The sequence below is a fragment of the Pygocentrus nattereri genome, chromosome 16, assembly GCF_015220715.1.
Source record: "Pygocentrus nattereri isolate fPygNat1 chromosome 16, fPygNat1.pri, whole genome shotgun sequence".
NCBI classification, from domain to species: domain Eukaryota; kingdom Metazoa; phylum Chordata; class Actinopteri; order Characiformes; family Serrasalmidae; genus Pygocentrus; species Pygocentrus nattereri.
This window is the reverse complement of record NC_051226.1, coordinates 37,287,738-37,314,498: the sequence shown is the minus strand read 5'-3', so window position 1 is coordinate 37,314,498 and position 26,761 is coordinate 37,287,738. Positions and strand designations below refer to the sequence as shown.

The 26,761-nt window shown below is 40.1% G+C and overlaps 1 protein-coding gene across 1 annotated transcript in view; it reads right to left on the bottom strand.

The window, feature by feature from the left end:
* LOC108439562 (collagen alpha-1(XXVII) chain A-like) overlaps positions 1-26,761 on the bottom strand; it is a 93,022-nt gene that overhangs the window by 1,501 nt on the left and 64,760 nt on the right. The window contains exons 28-60 of the mRNA XM_037545734.1: positions 25,650-25,703; positions 21,977-22,030; positions 21,823-21,867; positions 19,735-19,779; positions 19,169-19,222; positions 18,938-18,991; positions 18,434-18,487; positions 16,875-16,928; positions 16,730-16,783; positions 15,493-15,600; positions 15,278-15,331; positions 13,613-13,720; positions 12,863-12,916; positions 12,575-12,628; positions 12,010-12,066; positions 11,365-11,418; positions 9,472-9,525; positions 8,845-8,898; positions 8,611-8,664; positions 8,207-8,314; positions 7,734-7,841; positions 7,543-7,650; positions 6,612-6,665; positions 5,653-5,715; positions 5,202-5,255; positions 4,099-4,134; positions 3,994-4,011; positions 3,834-3,869; positions 3,724-3,750; positions 3,544-3,609; positions 2,242-2,410; positions 1,409-1,518; positions 1-20 (exon numbers count right to left, since the gene is read on the bottom strand). The exon at positions 1-20 is cut by the window's left edge and continues 181 nt beyond it. Coding sequence (XP_037401631.1) covers positions 1-20; positions 1,409-1,518; positions 2,242-2,410; positions 3,544-3,609; positions 3,724-3,750; positions 3,834-3,869; positions 3,994-4,011; positions 4,099-4,134; positions 5,202-5,255; positions 5,653-5,715; positions 6,612-6,665; positions 7,543-7,650; positions 7,734-7,841; positions 8,207-8,314; positions 8,611-8,664; positions 8,845-8,898; positions 9,472-9,525; positions 11,365-11,418; positions 12,010-12,066; positions 12,575-12,628; positions 12,863-12,916; positions 13,613-13,720; positions 15,278-15,331; positions 15,493-15,600; positions 16,730-16,783; positions 16,875-16,928; positions 18,434-18,487; positions 18,938-18,991; positions 19,169-19,222; positions 19,735-19,779; positions 21,823-21,867; positions 21,977-22,030; positions 25,650-25,703 — 2,096 coding nt within the window. The remainder of the gene's footprint in view (positions 21-1,408; positions 1,519-2,241; positions 2,411-3,543; positions 3,610-3,723; positions 3,751-3,833; positions 3,870-3,993; positions 4,012-4,098; positions 4,135-5,201; positions 5,256-5,652; positions 5,716-6,611; positions 6,666-7,542; positions 7,651-7,733; positions 7,842-8,206; positions 8,315-8,610; positions 8,665-8,844; positions 8,899-9,471; positions 9,526-11,364; positions 11,419-12,009; positions 12,067-12,574; positions 12,629-12,862; positions 12,917-13,612; positions 13,721-15,277; positions 15,332-15,492; positions 15,601-16,729; positions 16,784-16,874; positions 16,929-18,433; positions 18,488-18,937; positions 18,992-19,168; positions 19,223-19,734; positions 19,780-21,822; positions 21,868-21,976; positions 22,031-25,649; positions 25,704-26,761) is intronic.

Genomic DNA, 26,761 nt, shown 5'->3' with positions numbered 1-26,761 from the left:
CGCCCAACACCGAAGTCCAGCTAGAAATCAATCACAGGGCAACATAAGCTTTTAACAGCCATTAAACAACAGCACTGATGATGCCAGCACACACTGAGAAAACTATCAAGAAGAATTAATATGCATTAACAAAAGGCTTTGGATTGGACATTACAGGAGTTAAGTGGCACAAATCTGTAATCAGGCCATCAGGTTCATCCATGTAGTATTTCCTAGAAAGGCAGCATGCAAGGAACAAGTATAAGTAATTGACCCCTGATTGGACACATTAGATGCGATTAATATGTTAAAGCCATCAGGGTAAATTATAACAGAGCTAACAGAGCTTAGGTGTTTCATAATGTGTACAATCAGCAGCTCAGCGATCACATTAGACTAACATAGTTCAACAATTTCACAGAGCAGTAGCGAAGCAGAGTTTAGCTACAACATTGGCGCAGATTCAGTTATTACACTAGGTGAGTGGTTCCCAAACTGGGGTACGTCATGATGTTGGGGGTACGTAAAAAAAAACTGACAATCTTCATTAAAACAACTGACCACTCACGTACACAGGCACTCTCTTGATACAGGTGACAAAACGTCTTCCAGCACATGGAAAACCCAAGCTTTAACAGTTCTGTATTTTACTACTTTACACTGAAAGGCTGTATACGAACATACATATGAGAATGTAAGAATAACATTAAATTCATGAGCTGCTGTGTTTGTGAATCTGAATGAAGTGAATATCCTCGTTGAAGCCTGCGCGATGCTTGTTTGTCATGTACTCCAGTTAGTTTCTTTTAGTGATTCTTCGTGTTTCTATCTCCGTTAAATGCTGAGTGGATGATGTTTCTGTGATATACGTGATCTGTTGTCACACGTAAGCAACGTTTTGTGACTCGCTGTTCCTTTAATAGCCGCAGAGTCTCTTTCACACATACATACAGAATTGTGCCCTCATACTGACGCTGCAACATATATAAATGAAGAAAGTTCAGTTCTGGGCTCTGAGAGGAACTCCAGACTGACTCACACCTATAACACAGTACTGCAGAAGTGTTTGTTTGTTTATTAAGTAATCATTTTAAGATTAAGACACACTAATAAAAATGTCTGTTGTACAATGTTGGAAGGACGGTACTATGTGACTTTCCTCTTATACAAATCCACTAATATACCTTCAAAGATACAGTAAAGGTCTTAGGGCTCAACTGTGTATCTTGAAAGAGTTTAGAGGCAAACTATTCATTTTTATATGGGAAAGGGACATGTTTGCACCTTTTCATAACCTAATGTTTCAAAATCAAAAAAAGAAGTGAAGATGGAGAAAATGGAATCACATATATGAGGAGAGAAACCTTAGAAAGTGATTGGCTTTTTAGGCACATACATTTTTGGCATTGCGATTAGTTGAGCTCAGTACCTTGGACACTGTGATTGGTCTCAGGCAGGTAAGACCGCCTGCTGTGAAGTTGCAGGTCACTTTTATAGAGTCAGAGGAGCAACCCATGTTTGGGTCAATCCAGTAAGTGCCTAAAGAAAGGAAACAATGAGTTACTGGTAGCATTCACACCTGCACACAGACACATAACAAAAGTAAATCAAATTCCCATCAACCTTTGCCAAAGTATGAACAAAATATTTCCTCATGGATGCACACGGTGCCGGGCCTCTTTTTTAAGAATGAAATATTTATCAAAATTTAATTTTGACCCCTATAATTAATTCATTATGAAAAATGTGATATTCATCTATTTAAGCCACAACTAGTTGCCACTAAATAGCACCAGCAAGTAAAGAAGGACAATAATGAATAATGAACGTAATGAATACTAATTACAGATACTGCAGTTCAGTGTTTGGATAAGCCATCAGGGTTTAATCACAGACCTCATTCTTCGTTGTTATGACTGCACCATTTTTAACCTGACTTAAAATCATAATTACAATACAGTTTAAATTAAATCACAAAAGTCATTATTATAATTGTCATAAATGGAGCAGAGCAAAGCATGAACTTATACAGAGGGTTTTAAATTGTGTGATTATGTAATAAAACAGACTTTACTGTAGTCACATAGGACTTAGCTCCTTGAGTTTTTTTGGAAAAACAAGAATTTTTTTTCCAATAATTTCCTACAAAGTGGTGGCAACAGAAAAAATAGCTCATTTCCAGACAGCACTATATTTGACATTTTGGACCTACTGAGCACTTTCCTGTTCTATAAATCCACTAATACACACACACACACACACCATCGTTGAGTTTGTATTGGCAGGTACGCAGGTCCCGGCAGAGGCGAGCTGGGTGGTCTTGTGTGCCCAGAGGATTCCTCAGGCTGCGCACCAATAAGCTCAGGTAATGCAGTGTTCTCAAAATCTCTGGAGACCGGTCCAGTGTAGGCGAATCAAACACAGATACGCCCTGAGACAGTGAGATGAGAGGAAAAGTTTCTATAGATCTGCATATTTTACACTGACAACACTTTCACTTCCAACGTTTAGGGTTTAATTTTAAATTAAATAAAAAGACAAACAAAATAAGAACAGAGCTAACCTTAAACAGGTCCTATAAAAAACAGATGCTTGATGTTCTAAGCTTATTCTACCTTTAATCAGTACTTTGTTTTTGATACAATACTTTTTTACTTAAGTTGGTTTCTGATAAGCTATGTTTAACTCGGTATGGGTTTAGGCTACTCTATGCATCTTTGGCTGTATAAACCTCAATTGTAAAACAGTTGGGACAGTATGAGAATACTAATAAAAACAAAGAAAGAAATCTGCTTGACCTATTTTAAATTGAAAACAGTACAAAAACACAGTACCTGTTGTTCAATTTTATAAACCTCAATGATTTTTTGTAAATATATACTCACTCCAAATCGGATGCTTATAGCATGGTTTAAAAAGATGGTATAAGAGCAGATCGCTGTCATATCACCTTTCCTTTCAACAGCACTTAATTAACGTTGACAGAAGGCACCAGTTTTAGAAGCAAAATCTATGCCATTCTCCCGTTACACAAGACTTTACCAGCACTGCAAAGGGTAAAATATCTAAAATCCTTGCAGTTGTTTAGTGAGGACAGCTGTGCTTAAACGTTTGGATTATTTCCTGATGCATTTTTTGGTGGTAAGTGGTAAGTCTTGACACATCCATGCTCATAAAGACTAGGCCTTTCCTGGATGCTCCTTTTATATCCAAGCATAAAAGGAGTGTTTAAGAAGTTCTTAGAACATGTTAACAATGTTTGCGGTCTTAAATTACTTCTGTCACAAATTTTTGAAATGAGTTGGAGGCATTAGTTTTAGAATGAGTATATAATATGCAAAATACAATGGAGGTGATAAGGTAAAATATCTTTGTACTGTTTTTGTATAAATACCAGTCAGAGTGTTTTTATTTGCATTTCATACTGTCCCAACATATATATGCATATACACATGCAATATATTTGTATTTAGTAATTGTAGATAATATATATATATGTGTGTGTGTGTGTGTGATATTGAGGTTGCATGACTGTGTTTGTGTGCACACCATTAACATACACACCTCTGTTCTGAGTGTCATGTGTGAGTCAGCAAACAAAGGCAAAGGTACTCCGCTGTCATCCCGCTGCTATAGAGTGAACAAACACAAAATTAATCAACTGCTCTGTGACGTAAACATACAGTATGTTTATTTAGATCGATAGACAAATTAAGAAAAGAAGTAAAAAATGAAAATGCTTACAAAAGGTTGTAGGATACTGGGTGGGCCCTAGATTAAAAAAGATAAGCATTCAATTAGGGCTTGGGATTTCCTTGTGTTTTGTATGTGTTCAGATATGAAATGGGTCTCACCGGTGGTCCAGGAGGGCCACGAGGTCCTGGAGCGCCCTATAAAACACAGACATGAACAGTCAAATGAACCATGAGTGTACCGATGAATTAAATACTGCTTATCATTTAGTTATATTGTAACTGAAGCATGAAGGGTCTGTGAATGTGCATAAATACTTACCCTCGGCCCCTGAGCACCCTGCATGACAAAAAGCCCAAGACACAGCATTTAGAGAGCAATTATTGAAACACACTGTCTATATGTGTGTGCACTTTCACATCTTACCGATTCTCCTCTGTTGCCAGCATTACCTCTAGGACCCTACACAAAAGTAAAAGGCAAAGAAAGAAGACAGTTATGTATTAAAAATTGCTGCAGACTCTGGTGCCATTTATATGTCCAAAAGTTTGTAGACACGTCCTGTACTTGTGAATTCAGCTACTTTAAGGTGTACCCATTTACACAGATATTTAAATGTACAAACACAGCATGTATAATCTCTTTAGAAAGGACCGACAAATAGAATAAGACACTCTGGAGCAGCAGCACATGAGCCTAGGGTCACCATGCCCAGTGTCAAGCATAGGCAGAAGGAGTATAAACCCCCCCAGCATTGGGCTGTGGAGCAGTGGAGCTGTGTTCTCTGGAGTGATGAAGCTCCATCCAATACCACTGGGATGAGCTGAACTGATCCAAAACTCATCATCTAGCATAAGTACTTGAGCTCACTAATGCTCTTGCGGCTGAATGCAATAAACTCACCTGTGTAACCATAAACCAATATGAAGATTAACCTACTGAACAGCATTACTTAATATACTAAGCTGTAATTAAAGTATAATGCCACACAGACTTTTAATGGTCTCCCACTTCAATGATGACACTTTTCTGCGCCTTCCTCCTTTAAATACAGGTCAGAGTGAAATAAAACCAAAAGCTGCCCTATATCACATTGTTTTCTTCTTGTATGGGTGGTGCCTGCATTATTATTGTAAATTGAGATGTAGTAGAGATCATTTACAGCAGGGGTGTCAAACTCAACCACTAAACGGGCCATATTGAAAAATTTATTGTTTTTTTTTTTTTATTATGATCTGAACTGGCCATTGTTTATTCAAAAAAAGGAAAAAAACTTCAACAGTAAAATATACCTACTTGTTGTAGACCTTGAAATGTTACATGAATGCTTGAAATATTCAAAATCTAAAGGCGTAACCACTGTCCCATAGACTCTTGTTAAGAGCAGAAGAGCTGGACTGCTGCACTGCATGCTGGGTACCGTAGTGAAGTGCACTGTGAAACGAGCTAATATTAATAGAAAATGAAAACAGCCTTGCGGGCTGGTCAGGATTGTGCCTTGGGCCTTGTGTTTGACACATGAAACTTACTGGGTTGCCAATAGGACCGATTATTCCAACAGGACCAGGAACTCCACTTTTCCCCTACAGAAACGCAGAGAAACAATATACTGTTGTTAACACGTTGTCCTACTGATAAACAGGGGGAAATCTACTCTTTTAATGAGAATTTGAATCTAAAAACGTTTTTATGCCTTTACTGTCATCTACAAACTTTCTGAATTACTACACACTTTCCTTAGTTTTCAAACACTTACCTACCAATAGGATCAGTTCAAAGAGTTAACAAGTGGTGCATTTTCACATTATCAACAAAACCCTTACAGGTGCGTTCTCTTCTTACATGAGTGTATGTTATACAAGTGAATATTAAAAATGTTTTTTTTTATCTCAACAATCTCTCAGTATACAGACAATAAACGGCCCAGTTCTGGGTATGATTTCCCTTCAGTTTGAGTTAAAAGACAGAGCGCAGTCTCACCATGGTGCCCAGAGGCCCTTTAGGCCCACGAATGCCTTTCAGCCCATAGTCTCCTGGAGGCCCCTGAACAAACAACAACACTTTTAAACATATTAAACATATAAAACACACAAGCATGAACATGCGTGCACATTGGATAACTGTGTTCTGGAGTGTTTTACTCCTTTATTACAGTGCTACTAACACCACTGATCCTGCCATGAACTGAAATATTCACTGACCACACAGACCAAGAAAACATGGGGGTATTCATTAACTCCAAAGACCAGTGTGTGCTTATGTGCTGATGGCTAATGGTGTCTGCATTTTTTTCCCAAAATTTCCACTGTAGCTCTATGCCTGTGTTTAGTGTGTATATTTGCTTGTGCACCTGAAGCCAAAAGCACGGGACCATTTAAAAGTCAGAATGAATGAATATATTGGTTTAATATTTATATTCCCTCTCCCTGTGAGGTCTATGACAGGTGTGGGTAGTAACTATTGCCATGTATAATTTTGAGTACTTTTTGAGTACTCTGAATATAAATGTTAACATTCTTATTTCTTCCATTTGCGAGGAAAGGAATCTGCTTTTTCCTCAGGTCTATATTAGTTCTTGTTACGTACTTCCTAAATTTGAGATAATTGTGTTCTCTTGTGTAGGTTCACCTCCTTGACTGCCTTTCTGTTACTCCCTGCGGAGCTTTATCATTTTATTTTAGACCAAAACCAGAGAAAAACAGAGACTAATAAACTTCAGCTCCTATATCGATGTGTTTTTGGACCTGATATTTTTCACTCGGGGCAACTTTTACTTCTGCTTGAGTTAATGTTTCATTGAAGTAACAACACTGCAGCCCAATACTTCAGCTTCTTTTTAAACATCTGTGAGACCCCACAGAGTGATATACATGAGTCAAGAAATCATAGCACTGCTTATCTCTCTTAATCAGTCTCTCTGGATTTAGAGGAAACCTCACCTTTGGTCCAAACATTCCAAGTATCCCTGGAAACCCTGTTTCTCCAGCATCACCCTGAAAAACAAAAATGCATCACTCTGTCCCATTGACATCAGATCATTCAGTTACTGTAACAAATGCCAGTGTCCAGAAAAAAGAAGAGAAGAGAACGTAATTACCTTAAAATATAGAAGAAAGCGGTAATTATGGGCAAAGCACTTTTAGGATGTGGTCAAAAAAAGAGCAACATAGAAAGTACTACTGGATTTTGATTATTATACTGCATAGGACATCAAGGAAATAAACCAGTTCTGTTGTCTTCCGATTCAAATATCTGAACCACAGTTCAGTACCTGAACATATAATTAATGAATGAGAACACAACTGAAAAATGTAAATATTATAAGAGATTGACTCAAAGTGATCTACTCTTTCACAGTATTTTATGATATCAGTAGTAATTACTTTAAAATGTATTGGGCTCTACGTTTGGTGACCTAAAATTCCAGATGCATCAAAATAAATAAATAAATAAATAAAAAAGTAAAATATCTGCAGTACCAACTAAAGTGTGAAATGGCTGTAGATTCATGGATTTCTTTTTGCTGTATGTTCTATCCACAAGGGACGTTTAATGGTAAACAAACAGATCCAGGAACTTTAATTCCCAAGGGATTTGACCTTTGGCAAAAAAAGTACTAAACTAGAATGCTGGAAAAACCACAACTCAGTCCTATGCAATATACTACAATATACTACAATATGGTGAGGAACACGTCTATTGATGCCAAGGCTTGGTAAACTGCCTAATAATACGAATTCAATAAAAACGTGTGTGATTTTATCAGAAGGCAAGGAGAGATATATCTGTATCTGTATGTTTGAGGGAATAGCCCAGGGCTAGTGTGTGTGTGTGTGTGTGTGTGTGTGTGTGTGTGCGTGCAGGACTCACTGGCTGTCCTTTGGGACCCCGGTCCCCCTGAGCTCCTGGAAGGCCCGTCACCCCTTTAAATCCTCTCTTCCCTGAAGGGCCAGGATGACCTGGGAGACCTCGCTCACCCTACCATTGAGTAATTGTCTGGTTATACTAATGGAAAATTGCAAAGTTTGATATTTAAGTCCGAGAGTTCATAAATTTCTCACCTTTGGACCAAATGAACCCTGATCTCCTGGTAATCCTGGGACACCTACTTTACCCCGGCCTCCAGGTTTACCAGTAGGACCAATCTCACCATCATCTCCTTGTTCACCCTATAGAGAGAGAGAGAAAATGAGAGAGGAAGAAAGGAGACTGCTTCATCATACTGGCTTACAGAAATGTTTTAGGTCTACAATCTTAATATCTTAAGGTACATTAATAATGTCTCAAATTGTGGAACTTGAACTGTGAAATTTAACTTGTAACTTTTTTGAGATGATAAAAAAAGAAGAAAGAGGAACTTTAATCATTTAAAACCTAATAGTCACAGTTGTTAGTAAATAATGGAGTTACTGAGGAATTCAGTAATAACTGAATAATAGGACTTTGGAAAACCAAATGGAAAACTGAACAGGAGTTAAGGTATGAATCTACCCAACACCACAGACAGAAACATCAATAGTAGAAAAAGGCCCACCGGTATTCCTTTACTCCCATCTTTCCCTGGAATGCCATCTGAGCCAGGAACGCCCTCCTGTCCTTCACGACCAACAACGCCCCTTGGACCAGGCAGCCCAACAGCACCCTGACAGGGAGAGAGAGAGAGAGAGAGAGAGAGAGAGAGAGAGACAGACTCATTGTGCTGTGAGAGAGATTCCTTTTACTTTGGTGAAAATTTCATAATAAATGGACTAACAGAATATCTGTAAAGCAAACCTATCAAGTATTCAAGTTAATTAATAAATGCTAAGAAGGTTTTGCCTTCTTCTATAAAAGATACGACAGTGACAGGTAAAAAGAGACTGTCCACAGCGAAAATCTGTTTCTGGGCTGAAACAAAGAAAGAGTGAAGAAGAGAGAAGACAAAGATTTTGCTCTTACTACTGATCCTCTGCTTCCACGATCTCCTAGTTTACCCTGTTTACCCTTCTGACCCTTTTGGGGAAAAAATAAAGCAGAGAAAGAAAAAGAAATATCCTCAATTACCTTCCATGAACAGTAAAAACTACAGTCCCAAAGCGATGAGATGTGCATTACTACCAAACACACAGACATATGCATGCAGTCACAGCCTGACACACACATACATACACACACACCAGTACAACCCCGTACCTGCTCGCCTTTCGATCCTTTGGGGCCTTGTTGTCCACGGGGACCAGGATGGCCCTAAAACATGAAGAAAAAAAAAACACGAATGCTCAACATGTGTGTGTTAGTTGAGGGCAATATAGCCACAATTCTTTTTATGTGGAGATAATTATGTGATGGTGAGGTTTTGATGACATGATATAGTGTAATTCTCTAGGCTAGTGATGCAGTTTCATGACTTTTTTTTCAGATTATTTGTTGTGACACTCATAGAGGGACAAAAGACATAAAGCACAGTATAATTAAGTATATGCATTTTTATGAATATATATTTTTACAGAGAAATGTTTACATTTTCTACAACTTTACTGAAAATGAAAGCAACATTAAAAGTGCAGGGAGGGCTGTTCCGATATGAACTGCACCAGCTCAAGCGAGAGCTAACTGATGGCTAACCAATGTTACTTCTCATGGTTAAGAAACTGTGATGGTTTTAATTCTATTTAATAGTGAAACACAATTATGCAAAGCACAACTGCCCTCTTCGAGATAAGCAGCACCGATCTGCAACTGTTCCGCACATTCACAGACTGAATGATGTAGCTTGCAGCTGTGGTACAAACAGTAAACAAATGATGCAATGTAACTCACGGGTAATCCAGGTGCACCAGGTTTGCCTCGAAGTCCATCCACCCCCTGCTGACCCTGCACATTAGAATATCACCAGTGAACAACAAGCAACAAATGCAGAAAGACTAAACTTACTAAACTTGATTAACTACAATGATCATTACATATTACATATATCAACCGGCCATATCATTCAGAACACCATCTTGTTTCAACACTATCTGCCCATTTTATCAGCTCCACTTACCATATAGTAGCACCTAGCACTTGTACAATTTAATCATCTTTAATCATCTACACCTGTGACCGCAGAGCACTAGTTAGTCGAATCGAAACTGTAATGGGGTGCTTTGCATCTCTTTAGCTAAGCTAGTTAAGTTAGCTCAAGGAGAGGAGCCAACTTGCATTAGCTTAGCTAGGATGCAACAGCTCCAAACACCACAGAACAGGCGTAATTCCACCTTTCAGTCCATCTGACACCAGCCACTCGACTTCCCTTCCTCAGATTTGAGTCATTATCATCTACACTCACTGGCAGCACGTCAGCTAAGCTAATGCTAACCGGCTACTCTCTCCCAGTTACCAACGTGCTTTGACAATTAGAAACTGGTGTTCGACTGAAGCTTTGACATTTATTGAGTGGTGGATTAAAATTGTGCACAGCTTTCATTTATTTGCCATCTGTGTAAGCAAACTGAACCTACAGTGTATATGGTTTCAGATTTGAATTAATGTAGCAGGATGCAGTGGCAGAAAACCGAATAAACCTGGAACAATTCAGCAAACATTCAGATATGTGTTTACATCCTACTAAACAGATAACAGCTGGCTAACCATGCCCAAAAATGCAATGAGCCTGGTTCCATGTCAAACCCTGTCTGTGTTGAAAAGCTCCTGGAACCATTACCCGTTGTGCTCAGAACCGTTCAACCCTGAAGCGGAATAGCGGTCAAAATCACCCTTGAAAACAATAATATTTGCATTTCACAACTAACCATAATTTTAAACATATTTGTTACTGGAGTTTAGAAGATATCCAGTAGGTGGCAACAATGTATTAACAGTCAGCCAGAAGCCCTGCTGCTCATACAGGGTATGCTGCTAAGACAATCCACGATTGTAGCCCTCAGATCTGGCTTTTATGAGTCACTTGTAGCACTTCCATAGTGTTTATGAGTCACGTGGGTGTAACAGAATAGAATTATCATTCTATCACCCTTACAGTTCTAGTGTGGAGAGTAGTCTAGAGTAGTCCAGAGCTAGAGTGAATTTCACCCCTGAGCCAGAATCCTCTACCTGGGAGTGGTAGAATCCAACAACACTGGGGGGCATCTCCTCCACCACAGCCAGAACACAGTTAACAAGTTTCAGGCACTGAGCACTGGGTTTTAGCGTCTCCCTCATCAAAGACACCACACGCTATTGCAATTATTAAAGACTCAATCGCACTGAAATCAGCTGCAAAGTATGGCTATATTCACGTATTTGAGATGATTCATCAAACTTGCCATCCTTCTACGGTGACCATAACCAACCTGTTATTGCAAATTTCATACTGGAATCACCATCATCTTGTAATTTAAACTGATCCCACCCCATATATGAGGCATCTGTGCTGTTTTAGCTTCAATTGGCTTGTGGTGATAAATGCTGTACTATTAACATTTTACTGAAACAACAATTATTATGTGAAATATGGAATCAACAACGTGCTGCTACCATTTTTACTCCTGCTCAAGATGATTTGATGAAAGCTACTCAAATCTTTTAAAAATAAATACTTTACTTTATCTTTGGATTTTGACTGTGATAATATTAGTACACTACATATATATATTCTACATTTGCATTTTCTGAAACCATGTCAGTTTGACTGTTGTAACCAAAAGGCCAAAGAGTGGTATGTTAACTCACTGGGTATCCTGGATCTCCTGGCTCCCCTCGATCTCCTCTGTCTCCAACTCTACCCTACATAAATACACACACATATAATATCCAATATAGTAATGCAAATACAATTGTAATTTTATTTTTACTCCAATAGTGTTAGTTAAATAGTGCTTTAGTGATTGATATGATCATCAGTTGTCACCTGTGAACAACATGACTGTTTGTTCTCAGTGGTTACATTTGTTAAACCCACTCAGTGATGTAAATATTAAAACTGAGTTACCCAGGATTCTTTGTCGCTGTCACATTAGGAGAGTTAGTAAAATTTGGAAAGTTAGTAACCATGGACACATCATTAGTGAGATTTTTGCTACAATGTGGGTTGTCTACTGATATTGTCTTTAAAGCAATATTTCAGTCCAGCTCTACACCTTTGTAAAGTTATGACAACGCAAGATTATAATATCATAATTCAATAGTTTCATAATATAATATACACAGTATTTAAATTCAATAAATGTGTTTGTGAAGTACTTATTATGTAAAATGTGAAAATAAGTGAACAGAAAGAAATCAATAAAAGGAGAAAGAAACAGAAGCAGTTAGATGTTTGTGTGTATGTGTGTGTGTGTGTGTGTGAGAGAGCAAGAAACAGTGAGATTATCTTACTCTGAGTCCAGGGGGACCAGGAGGGCCCTCAGTTTTCCCATCTTCCCCTTGTTCACCCTGAACAACAAAAAAAAACAAAACAACACAGCATGCATTCGTGTCAGTTTTATTGCATCCCAGTGTAACTGAAAAACAAACAGATTCATCAAAAACAAAATGTTTTCACACACACACGTGTCTGCTTTTCGTCACATACCATCTGGAGCACAAACTTAAATCAGATGAGATGAGAGTGTAATGTACATGATGCCTCTTCACAGTGTAACGTATTTGGGCTGTGTGGATGTGTGTGTGCATGTGTGTGTGTGTGTGTGTGTGTGTGTGTGTGTGTGCGTGCAGCTTTAAATGAGCCGTGTTAAAGTGTACGTGAGATGAAAACAGCACAGCATGTCTGCAGTCTGAGCTATGATGATCATTTAAATGGGTCAGAGTCAGAGACGCAGTGCGTAAACTTAAGGGTAGTGTGTTTGGAGGTCACAGACGGTTTAGCAGGGAAAAGGTAAAAAGGTCAGGGGTTAATCGTGGATTGGTGTGTTCAGGAGGTCACAGGGAGGTGTAATTTTACCTTTTCACCTTTCGGTCCTGGAGGCCCCATAGGACCCGATGGCCCCTGGTGACCCTTTAAAGATTCAAAGAGAGAGAGAGAGAGAGAGAGAGAGAGAATGTAAAGGGAGGGAGAGAGGAACAAAGAGAGAGGAGAGAGTCTTCTTCATGTCTGAAACACTTCTATGATCCATAAATGAGCAAAAACATGAGTTAATGAATGTGGGGTGGTGTGTGTGTGTGTATTGAAGATCAAACGGTATGGCAGGTCAAGCGCAGAATGTGTTTAAGAAGCTTTCATCCTCTTTACCTCATACCCTGCTATGCCTGGGTCCCCCTGCTGACCCATCCGTCCAGGAGCACCCTGAAAAAATGAGAGAGAGAGAGAGAGAGAGAGAGAGAGGGGAGGGAGAGAGAGAGAGGGGAGGGAGAGAGAGAGAGAGAGAGAGAGAGAGAGAGAGAGAGAGAGAGAGAGAGAGAGAGAGAGAGAGGGGAGGGAGAGAGAGAGAGAGAGAGAGAGAGAGAGAGAGAGAGAGAGAGAGAGAGAGAGAGAGAGAGAGAGAGAGAGAGAGAGAGAGAGAAACTGAAATTGGGACAACTAGTTCCTTAAGAGTTCATTAACTAGAGGATCTATTCAGTAATATATGCTCTGTACATAAGTGAGTTCTTTTAGTGTTTTTTAGTGTTCTTTTAATGTTGGAAGATTATGTAAAGGGGGGGTTCTTCTACTACTACTACTACTAATAATAATAATAACAACAACTCCTATATGCTTGTTCTGTGTATCAGAATAGTCATTCTGTCTCTAAGGGCCCGATCCTTTAAGGTCGTCTTAGAATGTTCTGTACTGTACTGTTCTATGCCTCTCTATCACAAGTACACAACCTTAATACTCAGTAAAGGTGATAACACTCTGTACAATTGTTTTCCACTCTAACCGGTGACCTGTGAACATCTGTGTATGAAGATGTCATGAAATAAAACTGACCTTCTCCTCAAAAAACAACTCTACACAAACACATTTTTTGACTACACTCTCATTCTCTTCCTGTCTCCTTACCGCTGATCCAATGGTTCCTCTCGATCCCTTGGGCCCAGTGGTTCCAACTGGTCCAAGTTTCCCGACTGTTCCAGTCTCACCTAGGTGTCCCATGTTTCCCTTCGCGCCCTGGACGACCCAATGAGGGGCAGAGGTCAGCATTAGCATTGGCAGAGAGGAGAGAGAGTTAGGTGAGTAAAGTTGGATGAAGCTGGTTAACTTACATCTGAAAATGAATTACCTCAGACTGATAGTGATACTCAACTAAAATGATAGTTTTGGGTTAGGGGTGTACGCAAAATGATGCTGCAGGAATTCATCCAACACTGAAGACTGAGACCAATTGATTTGACAAGTATAATCACTGTACAGAATGAAAACTTGCAGTCAAACTGTATAAGATTGGACACTTTTATTTTAGGTCCTATACACTCACCATCTACTTTACTTGTGCTTTCACTCAATGGCCAATGTAAGAGCTCCACTATATACACCAAATCAGCCATAACATTAAAACCACCAGCTCTACTGACCATATAGGTGCACTTTTTAGTTCTACAATGACTATAGTCCAACTATTTCTCTGCATACTTTGTCAGCCCCTTTTCTCCTGTTCCTCAATGATTAGGACCCTATAGGACCACCACAGAGCAGGTATCACTTAAGTCTTGGATCATTTTCAGCACTGCAGTGTGGTGGTGGCATGTTAGTGTGTGTTGCACTGAGAATAGTCAACCAACCAAAAACATCCAGCCAACAGCGTCCTGTGCTCGAGTTTTTAAACACCTCAGTTTCACTGCTGGACAGAAAACAGTCCACCAACCAAACCAAAAATCGTGTGGGCAGCATCCTGTGACCACTAATGCAGGACTAGACGATGACCAGACAGATGAGCTACAGTCTCTAACTTTACATTAAGGTGGACCAACAAGGTCTAATAGCGTGGACAGTGAGTGGACACAATTTTTAAAAACTCCATCAGCACTGCTGTGCCTGATCCACTCATACCAGTGCAACACACGCTAACACACTACCATTTTGTCAGTGTTACTGCAGTGCTGAGAATGATCCACCATCAAATAATACTTGCTCTATGGTGGTCTTGTGGGGGTCCTGACCACTGAACAACAGGGTGAAAGGGGGCTAATAAAATACACAGAGAAACAGATGTACTACAGACTGCAACTGTAGTACTATAAAGTGCTCCTTTATGGGCAGCGGAGCTGATAAAACGAGTGCAGAAACAAGGAGACGATTTAATGTTATGGCTAATAGATCTAAGTGTACAGTAACAGGTAGAGTGGTGTTGATAAAGCTGACCACTGATGAAAGACTAGAGGACAGCTTATACAAACTGTGCATCAACAAACAGACTGTCTGCTTTAACTTCACCAAGATGGAGTGACAAGCTAGTGGAAGTTATTGGTTTACAATAAACTGGACAAGAAGTGTATGTATAGGACTAATTCTAACACTAATGCTAATTCTAGGCCATCAAGTAAAAAAGGCATATTCACATTAAGGACCTTGAGTCTCTTAAGAGATCACTAATATCTAGTTTAAGCACTTGGCCCACAACAAATTATAGTGAAACAGTGACCACCAGTACAGAAATACACTGAATTCTGTAATAGCTAATGAAACTTTATGTACTGGCATTTTTCAAAAGCTTAGTGCATCCCTGACCTTCAGGCCGTGCTTTCCTCTCTCTCCCATTTTCCCTGGCTTCCCTTCAGGACCCTGAGCAGGGAGTAGATTAAAGACACACACACACAAACACACACATACTGATATTAGTCCAAGCACAATGTGTATACATGAATTAAGCATACTTATATTAGTCTATGCAGTTAATGTGAATACTAGGAAGTGTGTGTGTGTGTGTGTACAAAGGCACTCACTCTGACGCCGGTAAGTCCGGGGTCACCTGGTGGTCCCTCTTTGCCTTTGATTCCAGCGTCACCTCTCATGCCAGGCTCACCCTCCAGTCCCATGTCGCCTTTCTCTCCCTGATCAAAACAAACAACACAGCTCCTACAAACATGCTAATAAAGCCAAACATTACTATCAATTCTTACTATACACTAAAATTACCCAAGTCTTACAAACAATTCAAACACTTAAAGTATTAATCCAACACTGCAGAGGTCAGTCTATCGTCTGACAGTACAGATGAAAAATGTTCTACCACAGTCTAACGACTAAGACCATTTTTTTAAATAAGAGGAAAAAGACACCGCAGTGTCCCTGAGGGAGGAACAAAGTGTGGTTCTGTTTATCTGCATATCCAGTATTCTCTGGGTAATGTTTGAGTAGATGAACTGTGTGCTGTTCGTCTGACCTTGCTGTGTAAGTCACAGTTGAGTTGTAGAACAGAATTTCTTCTGGTGCTCACTCAAAATAAAATTACAATTGACTGCAAATTTCTTTGAATTTCTTTAGCCCTTATATGGACGTGATTGCAGTTATGCAAAGAGCAGGCAATTTACATTCAAATATTTACTCTGTTTAATTACCAAAAAATCTACAGTCCACCTGAAGAGGGCAGACTTTTATTTGGTTGCCCGTGATGTCTTGTGATCTAGGTGTGATAATCTCAAGTGTGGAATTGGGTTAGGATTTTCTGCCTGAGGAATTTGAGAATTCATGTATTTTGGGATAAAAGCCAAAAATAAGCGCACAAGCAATTTTATGCACAAGGAGACAACATCAGATAAACCTATGAAGTCTTACTGTTACTGGTAAGCTAATACCACTAAACACCTTGAGATCCATGGCTGTTAGTACATTCGTGTTTATAACACATTCATTCCTTGCTAACTAGCTTGCTGATTCTGCAGTGCAGAAAGACAAGCTGCATCAATTCGCAGGGTTCAGAGCTTGTACTCATAGGACCCCTTTGTAAAAGTTTGTATGTGGAAATATGAACTATTGTGGTGGTGTCCAACAGATACTGTTCTCTAAAAGACGCAAAATTAACTGTCATAGATCTTGATCCAGTAATGTTGACCGCAGCCGCAACAGTAAAATGATCATAAGAATTGGCTTGAGAACCAGAAATGCATGAATCTCCTAATAGCACCCACAACCCTGAGCCAGGACTTGTGGCTCAGTACTAGTGAGCCCGGAAACACGTACCTTAGCGCCATCAGGACCAGCAGGACCAGCCTCCCCTTCCAAACCTGGCTCTCCCTACACACATACACAAAATTCATTTGAAGAAATCAAACACACATCGACAGTAAAAAAAACGCATATATGAACAAACGAAGCTCATACACACCCTGGGTCCGAGAAGGCCTGGAGCTCCAGCGTTCCCTTCTGCTCCCAGTGCACCCTACAAATCACACAAATCAGCACTGAGTAAATACACACTTCTCTGTCCTTCCTGTGAGACTGAGATATTCTGTTCAGACACCCCCGTAAGTCCGCTGTGGCAGCAGAACTGGCATTACCATCAGTAAACTATGACTACGGTCTCTATAATGGCAACACTGGCTAGCACAGACTAACATTAGCCTAGTTTTAGGAGCTCTATTTAAACACAAATATAGTTTTACCAGTCTTCTTCAAAGCTGGATTCGCCCTGTCATTACAACACATAGTCTGTGCCGTATAATAACAATAAGACAACAAAAGCATATTTGCCAAGACAGAAATTACACAAGGCCATGTGCAGTGAGGTCAAGACTTCAGCTGATCAGTGTACCCTCAAACAGGGTCCACACTAAGGGTGTTTTCAGTTTGGTTCATTTCAAAAGAACTATATGTGAAGACACCCTAAAACGGCATCAATCCTCAAATAGGGTTTATAGTGAGACAGTATCCAAACTCAAATGATGACCATGTTTAGTTTACACATGTCAAAAAGTATGTAGAAACCCCTTCTGATGAGAGAAATCGATTTTGGGCAATGGAGCATCCACAGCTTGTTTAATGACCACAGTTGATGCAGATGCACATGAGCTCAGTTCACCATGCTTACTGTTGACTAGTTCCATTCAACACTTTCCAGATCTAATCATCCAACATCAGTACCTGACCTCACTAATGCTCTTGTGGCTGATTTCTAGCAAATCTACACAGTAATGGTCCAGCGTAAAGCCTTACCAGAACAGTAAAGGCTGTTGCTGCAGCAAACTCGCTATTAACACCCTTTATTTCAGACGAAACACTGGATTAGAAGGTGTTTTCTGGATATACGGCATATCTATACTCAGACAGGATCCATAATCCCACATGCCAAAAGCTGCACAAACAGATCCACACCTGATAGTTCCTTTTTGCAAAGACTGAAATGAAGGCTACAAACCAATGTTTTCCTTTCCATTAAAGAGGCAGGTGTGCAGACCAAGACAAATTTATGTGCTGCCTGGCCTTGAGAAGGTGCAAACTTTAGGCTGTAACTGGCAGGCTAAAGTTTGCCTCCTGGAGTTTGGTTTTGATGTGGTATATGCTCATGTTTTGGGCAAAATCAAATTCTCAATCTATTTTCAAATGTGAAGATGCACCGAAGGCGCCGATTTGAGCAGGGACACAGCAGCGTGTGGTGAGCAGGCTTTCCGTTCCTTAAAGAAACAGAAAGTGTGCTTGAAGCTGAAATACCAGTGTTGGTCTTTTTTCTTAAAACATGGTAGGTACCCCATCAAGCCTTAAAAACACACAAAGCTCTGCTATATCAAAGCAAATCATTATAATTTCTTCAAATTAAGATACAGATAGTTTGAACAGTAGTGCCTGAGTCTGTGATAGTGAAGGCTGTAAGTATGATTTAATATTCAGGACATCACCTTAAATTTACTGGTGACTGTACTGACTTTTCTCAGACGTTATGAAACCTACCTTCTCTCCTGGTTCACCTAGAACTCCAGAGTCTCCCACTTTTCCTGGAGGGCCCTAATAAAGAGAAAGAGAACTTAGAAAACAATTTTGAAAAGATAACCAATTTTAGATTTTTTGTCAATGTTACGTTTAGAAGTTCTTCCTTTTTAGGAAGGTCTTAATACTGTTATTAGGGCTTAGCATTTTTTTCAATTTAAATGAGTGATGATAGAATTAGAGCATCTATTACCCTAATTACATCTAATGTAAGACAGATGAAGGACTGAAAACAAGAAAAAGTGCGTTTTGGAGCCAAACGTTTGTGCGTGTCTGTCTACGCATGTATGCGCGGGTGTACTCTTTATTACATTAAGTGTGTGTGCTCAAGTGTAATGAGGTTTAATCAGACCGATCATTCTGAACTGCAACTGAACTGAAATGAATCTGAACTGCAATGCATCACTCAGGATGAGAGCATGTGAAGACCTGGAAAATATGAAGTGTGTCCGCTTTGTAGAAACTTACCTTTGGCCCAATGTTTCCGAGAGGCCCTATTGCTCCTGGTATTCCTGAGGGGCCCTTATTTAAGGCAGAGACATTGAAAACATCAATATCAACCACACATGCATAGAATTTCTCACTTCACACTTTCAGTGTGAGAAACTGAAGAGAAGTGTGGGCCCACATATCAGACCGCTAGAACTTAAAGGGTTAAGGTGCAGTGCAGAGAGGAGCCATAGCTTTGATTTAACTCACTGGCTCTCCTGCGATTCCTTTGGCTCCTGGTGCCCCTGAAGGCCCCTGAATCCCCTGTGGAGAAAAAAGATTTATTTAAAACTAATAACATTAATGCTCTAAGTGCAATCAAAAAGTATTTGAAGCATTAATGTTTATTTTATTCATTAAAGAGGACAGTAAATCATGGTTGCAATCAATATTGACCATTAAACTCTGAATTCCCACCAGGTATTTATACCCCCTGTCCATCTACTTTATGGATCTAGGTGTAAATTATATGTATCTGTTGTCACGCACAGTATGTCAGCTGCCCTCTACCCTGTTCATCACTGGCAAGTATCTGACTGCAGGACTGCTGTTGTTCAGTGGTGGTCTGTCACACTGACATGGTAGTGTGTGGTGCTGGTGCGAGTGTATTAGACACAGCAGTTGAGGAGCACCACCCAAAAATATTCAGCTAGATGGCTCAGAAGGTCAGAATGGTCAGTGGTGAAGGGTCAGATGATGGCTAACACAATGATAACATATGAGCTGCAGTCTTGAACTGTCACTAGCAAGAAGGAGTGTGTATTAACTGAACATACCGGAAACCCTTTTGTCCCGACCTCGCCAGGCTCCCCAATCTTACCCTGCACAGAAAGAAAAGACATCCTTTTAGAATAAAATTACAGTAATAAAAGAATGACTGTTTTGATTCTGAATAGTTTGAATCTAAAAGCCAGAGCTCAACACACTGAATCAGAGCCATCAAGCTTTGTGTTGAGCTGCTGCAATTTAAATGGCCATGAAACTGACCCTTTCCCAAAATTATTCATTTGCACAGAGTAACATGCCAGTCTCTTAAACAAAGCAAGCACTCCACTAAACGCTTAGGAAATCAGCACGGTGCTGCTTACAGCTGCTTTAATAAACTTTTAACAGCATGGGTTGTACATTACTGACTGCCCACAGCAAAACAGTTAAACAGGCGCCGCTGTGCTACCTTTATGTAAGTACTGCCACAAACTGAGATGTGCTATTAGAAATTAGGGTGTAAATAGATCAAATCAGATGAAGAATATGGTTCTGCACTCAAGGGCTGCTGATTTACTTTCTGATTGCTGTGATATTGCCTTAGATGCCATTCTGAGAGTGAAACACATTAACAGCAGTTCATATAGTTTGATTCATTGAAATGAAGCCTCACATTGATGTAAAGCAGTAAAATGAGTCCCAGTCCCCTTTATACACTGAAAATCAGCAGCGCAGTGGCTGTACGATCTGATGTACTTTTTTCATTTACAAAAGGTCAAATACTCAGTCAAACAATCGTGTAAATTGTATTCTGCTTTTCTAGCATTCAGTCACTGCCTTTGAATTAATGTAGTACTCCTCCGACCCCTTGCCTGGAAGGCTGGCCCCTCCATAAAGAGTTGGGGGTATAAATTGTGTCCTAAGGGCTGTATTCAGAGGTGAGTTATTGCCCATGTCAGTTTTCAGACTTCAGACTTATCTATGAACTCAAGTGCTGCTTAGACGGTTGCAGGCGTGGGGCAGAGTTTGCCCAATAGGCATGTTTAGTTAGTTGAGTTTAGCTGCTTACAGAATAACTAAACTGAGCTGAAATTTTATATGTATGTATGGTTATAAATACAACACTAACAATTATATTTCTCCTTATACCAACCAGTATCAACTTAGCAATTTAGCTCTAATAGGTTTATTTGTTTTTTGTCAGAGAATCTAATTTCCCTTCTCTGTGAATGTAGGTTTTAAGCAGCATTTACACACGTCTATCAAACCTATGATAATAATTATGAAGACTATAAATCAAACCTATTATTAATTTCTGCATATAACATTATGAAGCTACACCAGTTTAAATAGGCTTCCAAACAAAAAATTCACTAAAAGCTTTTGATTTCTCAAAAGCATCTTTTACACAGACTGACCACTTCATTCTGACCACCTCCTCGTTTCTACGCTCACTGTCCACTTTATCAGCTCCACTGACTGTATAGCTGCACTCTGTAGTTCTACAGTTACAGACTGTAGTCCATCTGTTTCTCTGATACTCTGTTACCCTGTTCTTCAGTGGGCAGGACCCCCACAGAGCAGGTACTATTTGGGTGGTGGGTCATTCTCAGCACTGCAGTAACACTGACATGGTGGTGGTGTGTTAGTGTGTGTTGTGCTAGTCTGAGTGGATCAGACACAGCAGTGCTGCTGGAGTTTTAAATACTCCACTCACTGTCCACTCTATTAGACACTCCTACCTTGTAGATGTAAAGTCAGAGACGACAGCTCATCTGCTGCTGCACAGTTTGTGTTGGTCATCCTCGAGTCCTTCATCAGTGGTCACAGGATGCCGCCCACAGGACGCTGTTGGCTGGATGTTTTTGGTTGGTGGACTGTTCTCAGTCCAGACGTGATATTGAGGTGTTTAAAACCTCCAGCAGCACTGCTGTGTCTGATCCACTCAGACCAGCACAACACACACTAACACACCACCACCATGTCAGTGTTACTGCAGTGCTGAGAATGATGAACGTACTACTTTTATATGGATCATTTTGTTTCATTTCTTTGTTATTAAAGGTGACACATTATTTGTATATATGTGTCAAATAAAAATAAACTACACTGTGAGTTTTACTACTTTTCTGCACAGAGATCTGACCAGCAGGTTTTACCTGGTCTCCAGGGAAGCCAATTTTTCCAGGGGGACCATCAAGACCCTATTGGAGGAGAAAAGAGGCAACAAGAATGCAAAGGATAAATCAATTAATAATGGCAGCTATATTATTTTCATTATTACTGACTACTGCGTTGTTTATTGTGTTCTACCTTTTTACCCTCAGTGCCAGCCTCACCAACTGGGCCATCTAGACCCCGTGGGCCCTGAAACAAACACACATACACCCAGACACAAACAAGCACACATACACATTTTATCAGAAGCACTCACAAACAAACTAACAAATACATTCAAAAACACACATTATGTAGACATAAAGCATGCATGAATACCCAAGCCAAACATGACATTCACTCATACAAGAAATGCAAAATGAGTAAATACAAAATGAGTGAGTGTGTGTGTGTGTGTGTGTTTATATAGGGAAAACAAGGGGAAACACATATTCAGACACTTGTTTTTGTTATTTGCAAAGAACACCAACAGAGAAGTATGAAGGTGGAAGCATCATGACATGGGGCAGCTTCTCTGCAAACGGTGCTGGAGCATTAAAAGTTATCAAAGGAAACATGAATAGAGTTGAATTTAATCTCGTTGCCTATGAACTATGAACTGAATTTTGGGAGGAGAGGGACATTTCAGCAATAATAACCTCAAATACAGAGTGCAAAGTCAAAAGACAAGTCAAAAGAAAGTCACTGTGCATGTGTTTGAATTGCTTGTATGAGATGATTCATAGTATTCACGGTTCTCTTTTACGATATAAAAAATTCAATCTCTCTCTTCCCACTACAATGGGCCACCACTAGGATGACTAGGAGGGAATGAGCGTATAAACTGTCTACAAATCAGTAACAGTTATCTACATCTGGAAGAATGCTGTGTCTCTGTGTAAGCTGATAATTACACCAGATCACTGCAGATGCCCAGCCAAAACATCTCAACTGAAGAAACAAAATCATCACTTTCTCTCTGCCAGCTGGCCAATCTTGCTATGTCTCTCACACACACACACACACACACACACACACACACACACACACACACACACACACACACACACACAATCAGACAGATGCAGAGGGGTAACAACACTGTGTGTGGCCGACCTTGCACATAAACAAACAGGAGGCCTGCACACCTTACAGTAACAATGTGTGCACAATAAATCACGCAACATCCAGAACTGATCATCCAACATCAGTACCTGACCTCACTAACACACTTGTGGATAAATCCAATCAAATCCAAAAGCAGTGCTCCAACATTAGTTTAGCTCCAATATCTAGTGTAAAGCCTTCCTAAAAGGCCAGATAAGTAGCAGAGCAAACTCCCTATCAACACCCATGACTTCAGAACCAACACTACATGAGAGGGGGAACTACACTTTGGACATATAGTGTATATACAGTACCTATATGCTGTACACAATTTCTCCGGTTTAGGTGAATAAAGAGATAATGAAGGTAGCGACTCAGCAAGTGGCCAAACAGGCTAGTCTCAGTAGCTTAAACCCTAATGGAAGCTTGTGTACAGCGATAAGCACTGAGCAGACTGCACACATAAATCATTACACTTGAATCTGAAAGACGCTCCCTCAGTGACAATGCATATTAATCTCTGGAAATCTGTTGCAGAACAGGGTGTTACTCCATTAACTGAGATCAGTTTGTCTTATTTTTGCTAATGAGGGCCTGCAACTGTTTCCAACAGTTTGCATCAGCACAACTGATATACCTTTTGAAGGGCCTGACAATCAGCTGTTGAGCTGACTGGTGGATCAGGCGTGTTAATTTATGGGGCTCTAATTCATTACATTCGGCTCAGGTTCAGTTCTCATGAATCTAATACAGTTCATTCGTAACTGATCCCGTTTGGACTGATAAAGGCACTGATACAGAGAGCTGAGTAGCCACACAGCATTCGCTAAAACAAGTATAGCTCTAAAACAATGTGTCTTTATCCCCGTCCTTGGGATTAACAGCACTAGATCACCACACCTGCTCCATCTAAGAGCCCATTTGAAGGGCCTGACAATTGTTTTGATCCAGTGCTGTGGCTCCCCAGGAGCTAGGTTAAGAACCTGTGCCACATGTAATGAATTGGAGCCACATGGACTGAATCCGTGCCATATAAATGAAATCATGGCTGCACGAACTGAATGTGTACAGTATGAAACAAATCTCTGTTGCATAAACCAAATCTATGCCTTATGAAATGAATACTGGCTGCATGAATCACATGAACAATCTATGCCACATGAACTGACTGATTCACTGAAGCTCACCCTAAACTGTGGGCAGTGCCACTGCAGTTTTTTGAGCATGATGAGGTTCAAATAGTTTTTAGGTTTTACAGCACAATAGTTGGGTGTTGTGACATCCTGTTCGTGGGGGCGCCAACATACAAATATCAAATGCTAAAACTAGACACACAAACAAAATAGAACTGATTCACTGATTCATACAGAACATGACTCATGACTGATTCACAGAGGCTAGTCAGATTTTCCACGGAAACAGACTCTCTCTGTTCTCATTTGTTCATGTCCTCACCCCCCCCCAACTCCCACCCCCACTCGCCAGCCCCCATTTTGAGCTCTTTCTTTTTCTCTCTCTCCCTTTGTGTGCAATTCATGTTGATCCTGCATTTTTATGGAGTTGAGGGCTGCTGTGCAGATGAGAACCATTCTCTCAGGGTAACCCTGTATGTGGTAATATGTATGTGAGTGGCTTGTAACAGATTGTACTTTTCTATTCTTGTCAAAACAACTATTCAAACACACACACACACACACACACACACACACACACAGAAACAGATATTATGCCAGCCTATGAGCTTACAAAATTGCAACCTTCAGTTCCAGAACAGTTGGGGCAGTATGTGAACTGCTAATAAAAACAGAAAACAGTAATTAGTAAATTCTGTTTTAAACTGAAATATGACATATATTGTGCTTCATAATGCAACATACATCTTTACATGAAAATGAAAAAATGTCTAGAGAGCAGCATATGTTGCCTCAAAATGCGTTTGTATCTTTCAGTGATAATGATGCCTTTACAGCTGTGCCAAATTACTCATGCAATGGGCAGTAACACCTTCCATACTATGACACTGGTTTTAGACTTTACACTGGTAACAGTCTGGATGGGCATTTTCTTCTTTGGCCCACAGAGCATGACATCCATTATTTCCACTAACAACCTGAAAGACTGATTGATCAGACCACAATATGGACTCCACTAAGCATCAGTCCATCACATGACCTCGAGCCCTGAGAAGTCAGCAGCGTTTCTGGATGTTGCTGACATCCACTGTGCATAATTGCATTTATGGATATAGCATCAAACTGTGTTTATTGACAACGGTTTGTCAATGTATTCCTGAGCCTACTATGTGGAGCGAAATACCTAAAATCCTTGAAATCATCAATGAGGAATGTTGTTCTTAAACTGCTGGATTATTCACTGATGCACATCCTTGGTCATAAAAGAACTGGCCTTTTGTTTTCATAATTCCTTTTTTACTTAAGCGTGGTTGATAAGGTAAAACATTAAATATCTTGTCTTTGTGTTTTTGTTTAAATACAGATCAAAGTGGATTTACAAATCACTGCTTTCCATTTTTATTTGCACTCACAATTTTTGGAACTGAGGTTTGTACTCAACACACCACATACCGATGAAAACGGTGCCAGTACATGCACAACAGAAAATAAGTAACCCATTAAGCAACATTATCTACTACACACACTTTCCCTCTCTCTCTCTCTCTCTCTCTCTCACAAACACACACACACACAGTCCTTTATCTTACCCGTCTCCCTTTAGGGCCTCGAGTGCCGATGGGGCCGCGTGATCCAGGGGGGCCCTAAACATCAGAGCAGTAAGATTTAGTTAATACACGCAGATACACACAATAAGCACGGTTAATGAACTGACTGAAAGATAAACTGTCCGCTCAGACCCTCTCATTCTCACACACACTCGTGTACTATGGTGTTGCAATGATGACTGACAGCTGGCTAATAAAATCACAGCTGGAGATGCCAACACTGTTCAACCTCTATTCATCTGAAGACAGCAGAGGGAAACACACAGTTTAGAGGAGGTTCAACTAAGGTTCAGGTTCGAGCCCCAGGTCTGCAACTGATTGTTAACATGGCTTATTATCTCTCTGGCCTAATGACTATTGTTATGTTTAGTATATTAGTAAGCTGCCTGCAAAGGTGCCAAAAATTTAAGATGAAGGTTGTCTCAATTTATAGAAACACTGGCCAAACGTATGCACACACCAATACATCACATCCATATGTGCTTGTTGAACAACTCACTACACAACCATATGTATTTTAATGAAAGAGGTCCCTTCTAGATTTCAGAACATAAATAAAGGGATTTACTCGCATTCAGACAGAAGGGCAGTAGTGAGGTCGAGCACTGTTTTGGACAAGAAGGGTTACAGTTGGAATATCAATTCATCCTAAAGGCTTTGTGCATGGTGGTACTCTCATGCTGAAACAGAACAAGGGCATTCCCCAAAGTCTTGTCCAAAGTTGGAATGTTGTAGCATTAAGATCCCCCTTCACTGAAACTAAGGGGCCCAGACTAAACCATAACAAAAAGCCCCAGACCATTATTCCTCCTCCACCAAACTTTACATTTGGCACTCGGGACTTTGAGCAGGTAGTGCTCCCCTGGCATCCACCAAAGCTAGAATCATCCGCCAAATTGCCAGATGATAAAGCGTAATTCATCGCTCCAGAAAACATAAGAACATGAGTCTAATGGCGGTGTGCTTTACACCATACCAGCTGAAGCTTTTTATTGCAAATGATGTTCTTAGGCTTGTGTGCAGCTCCTCTGTAATTGCAAGGGGTATCCACACACTTCTGTTCATACAGTGTACCTCAAAGAGAGTGCTTAATA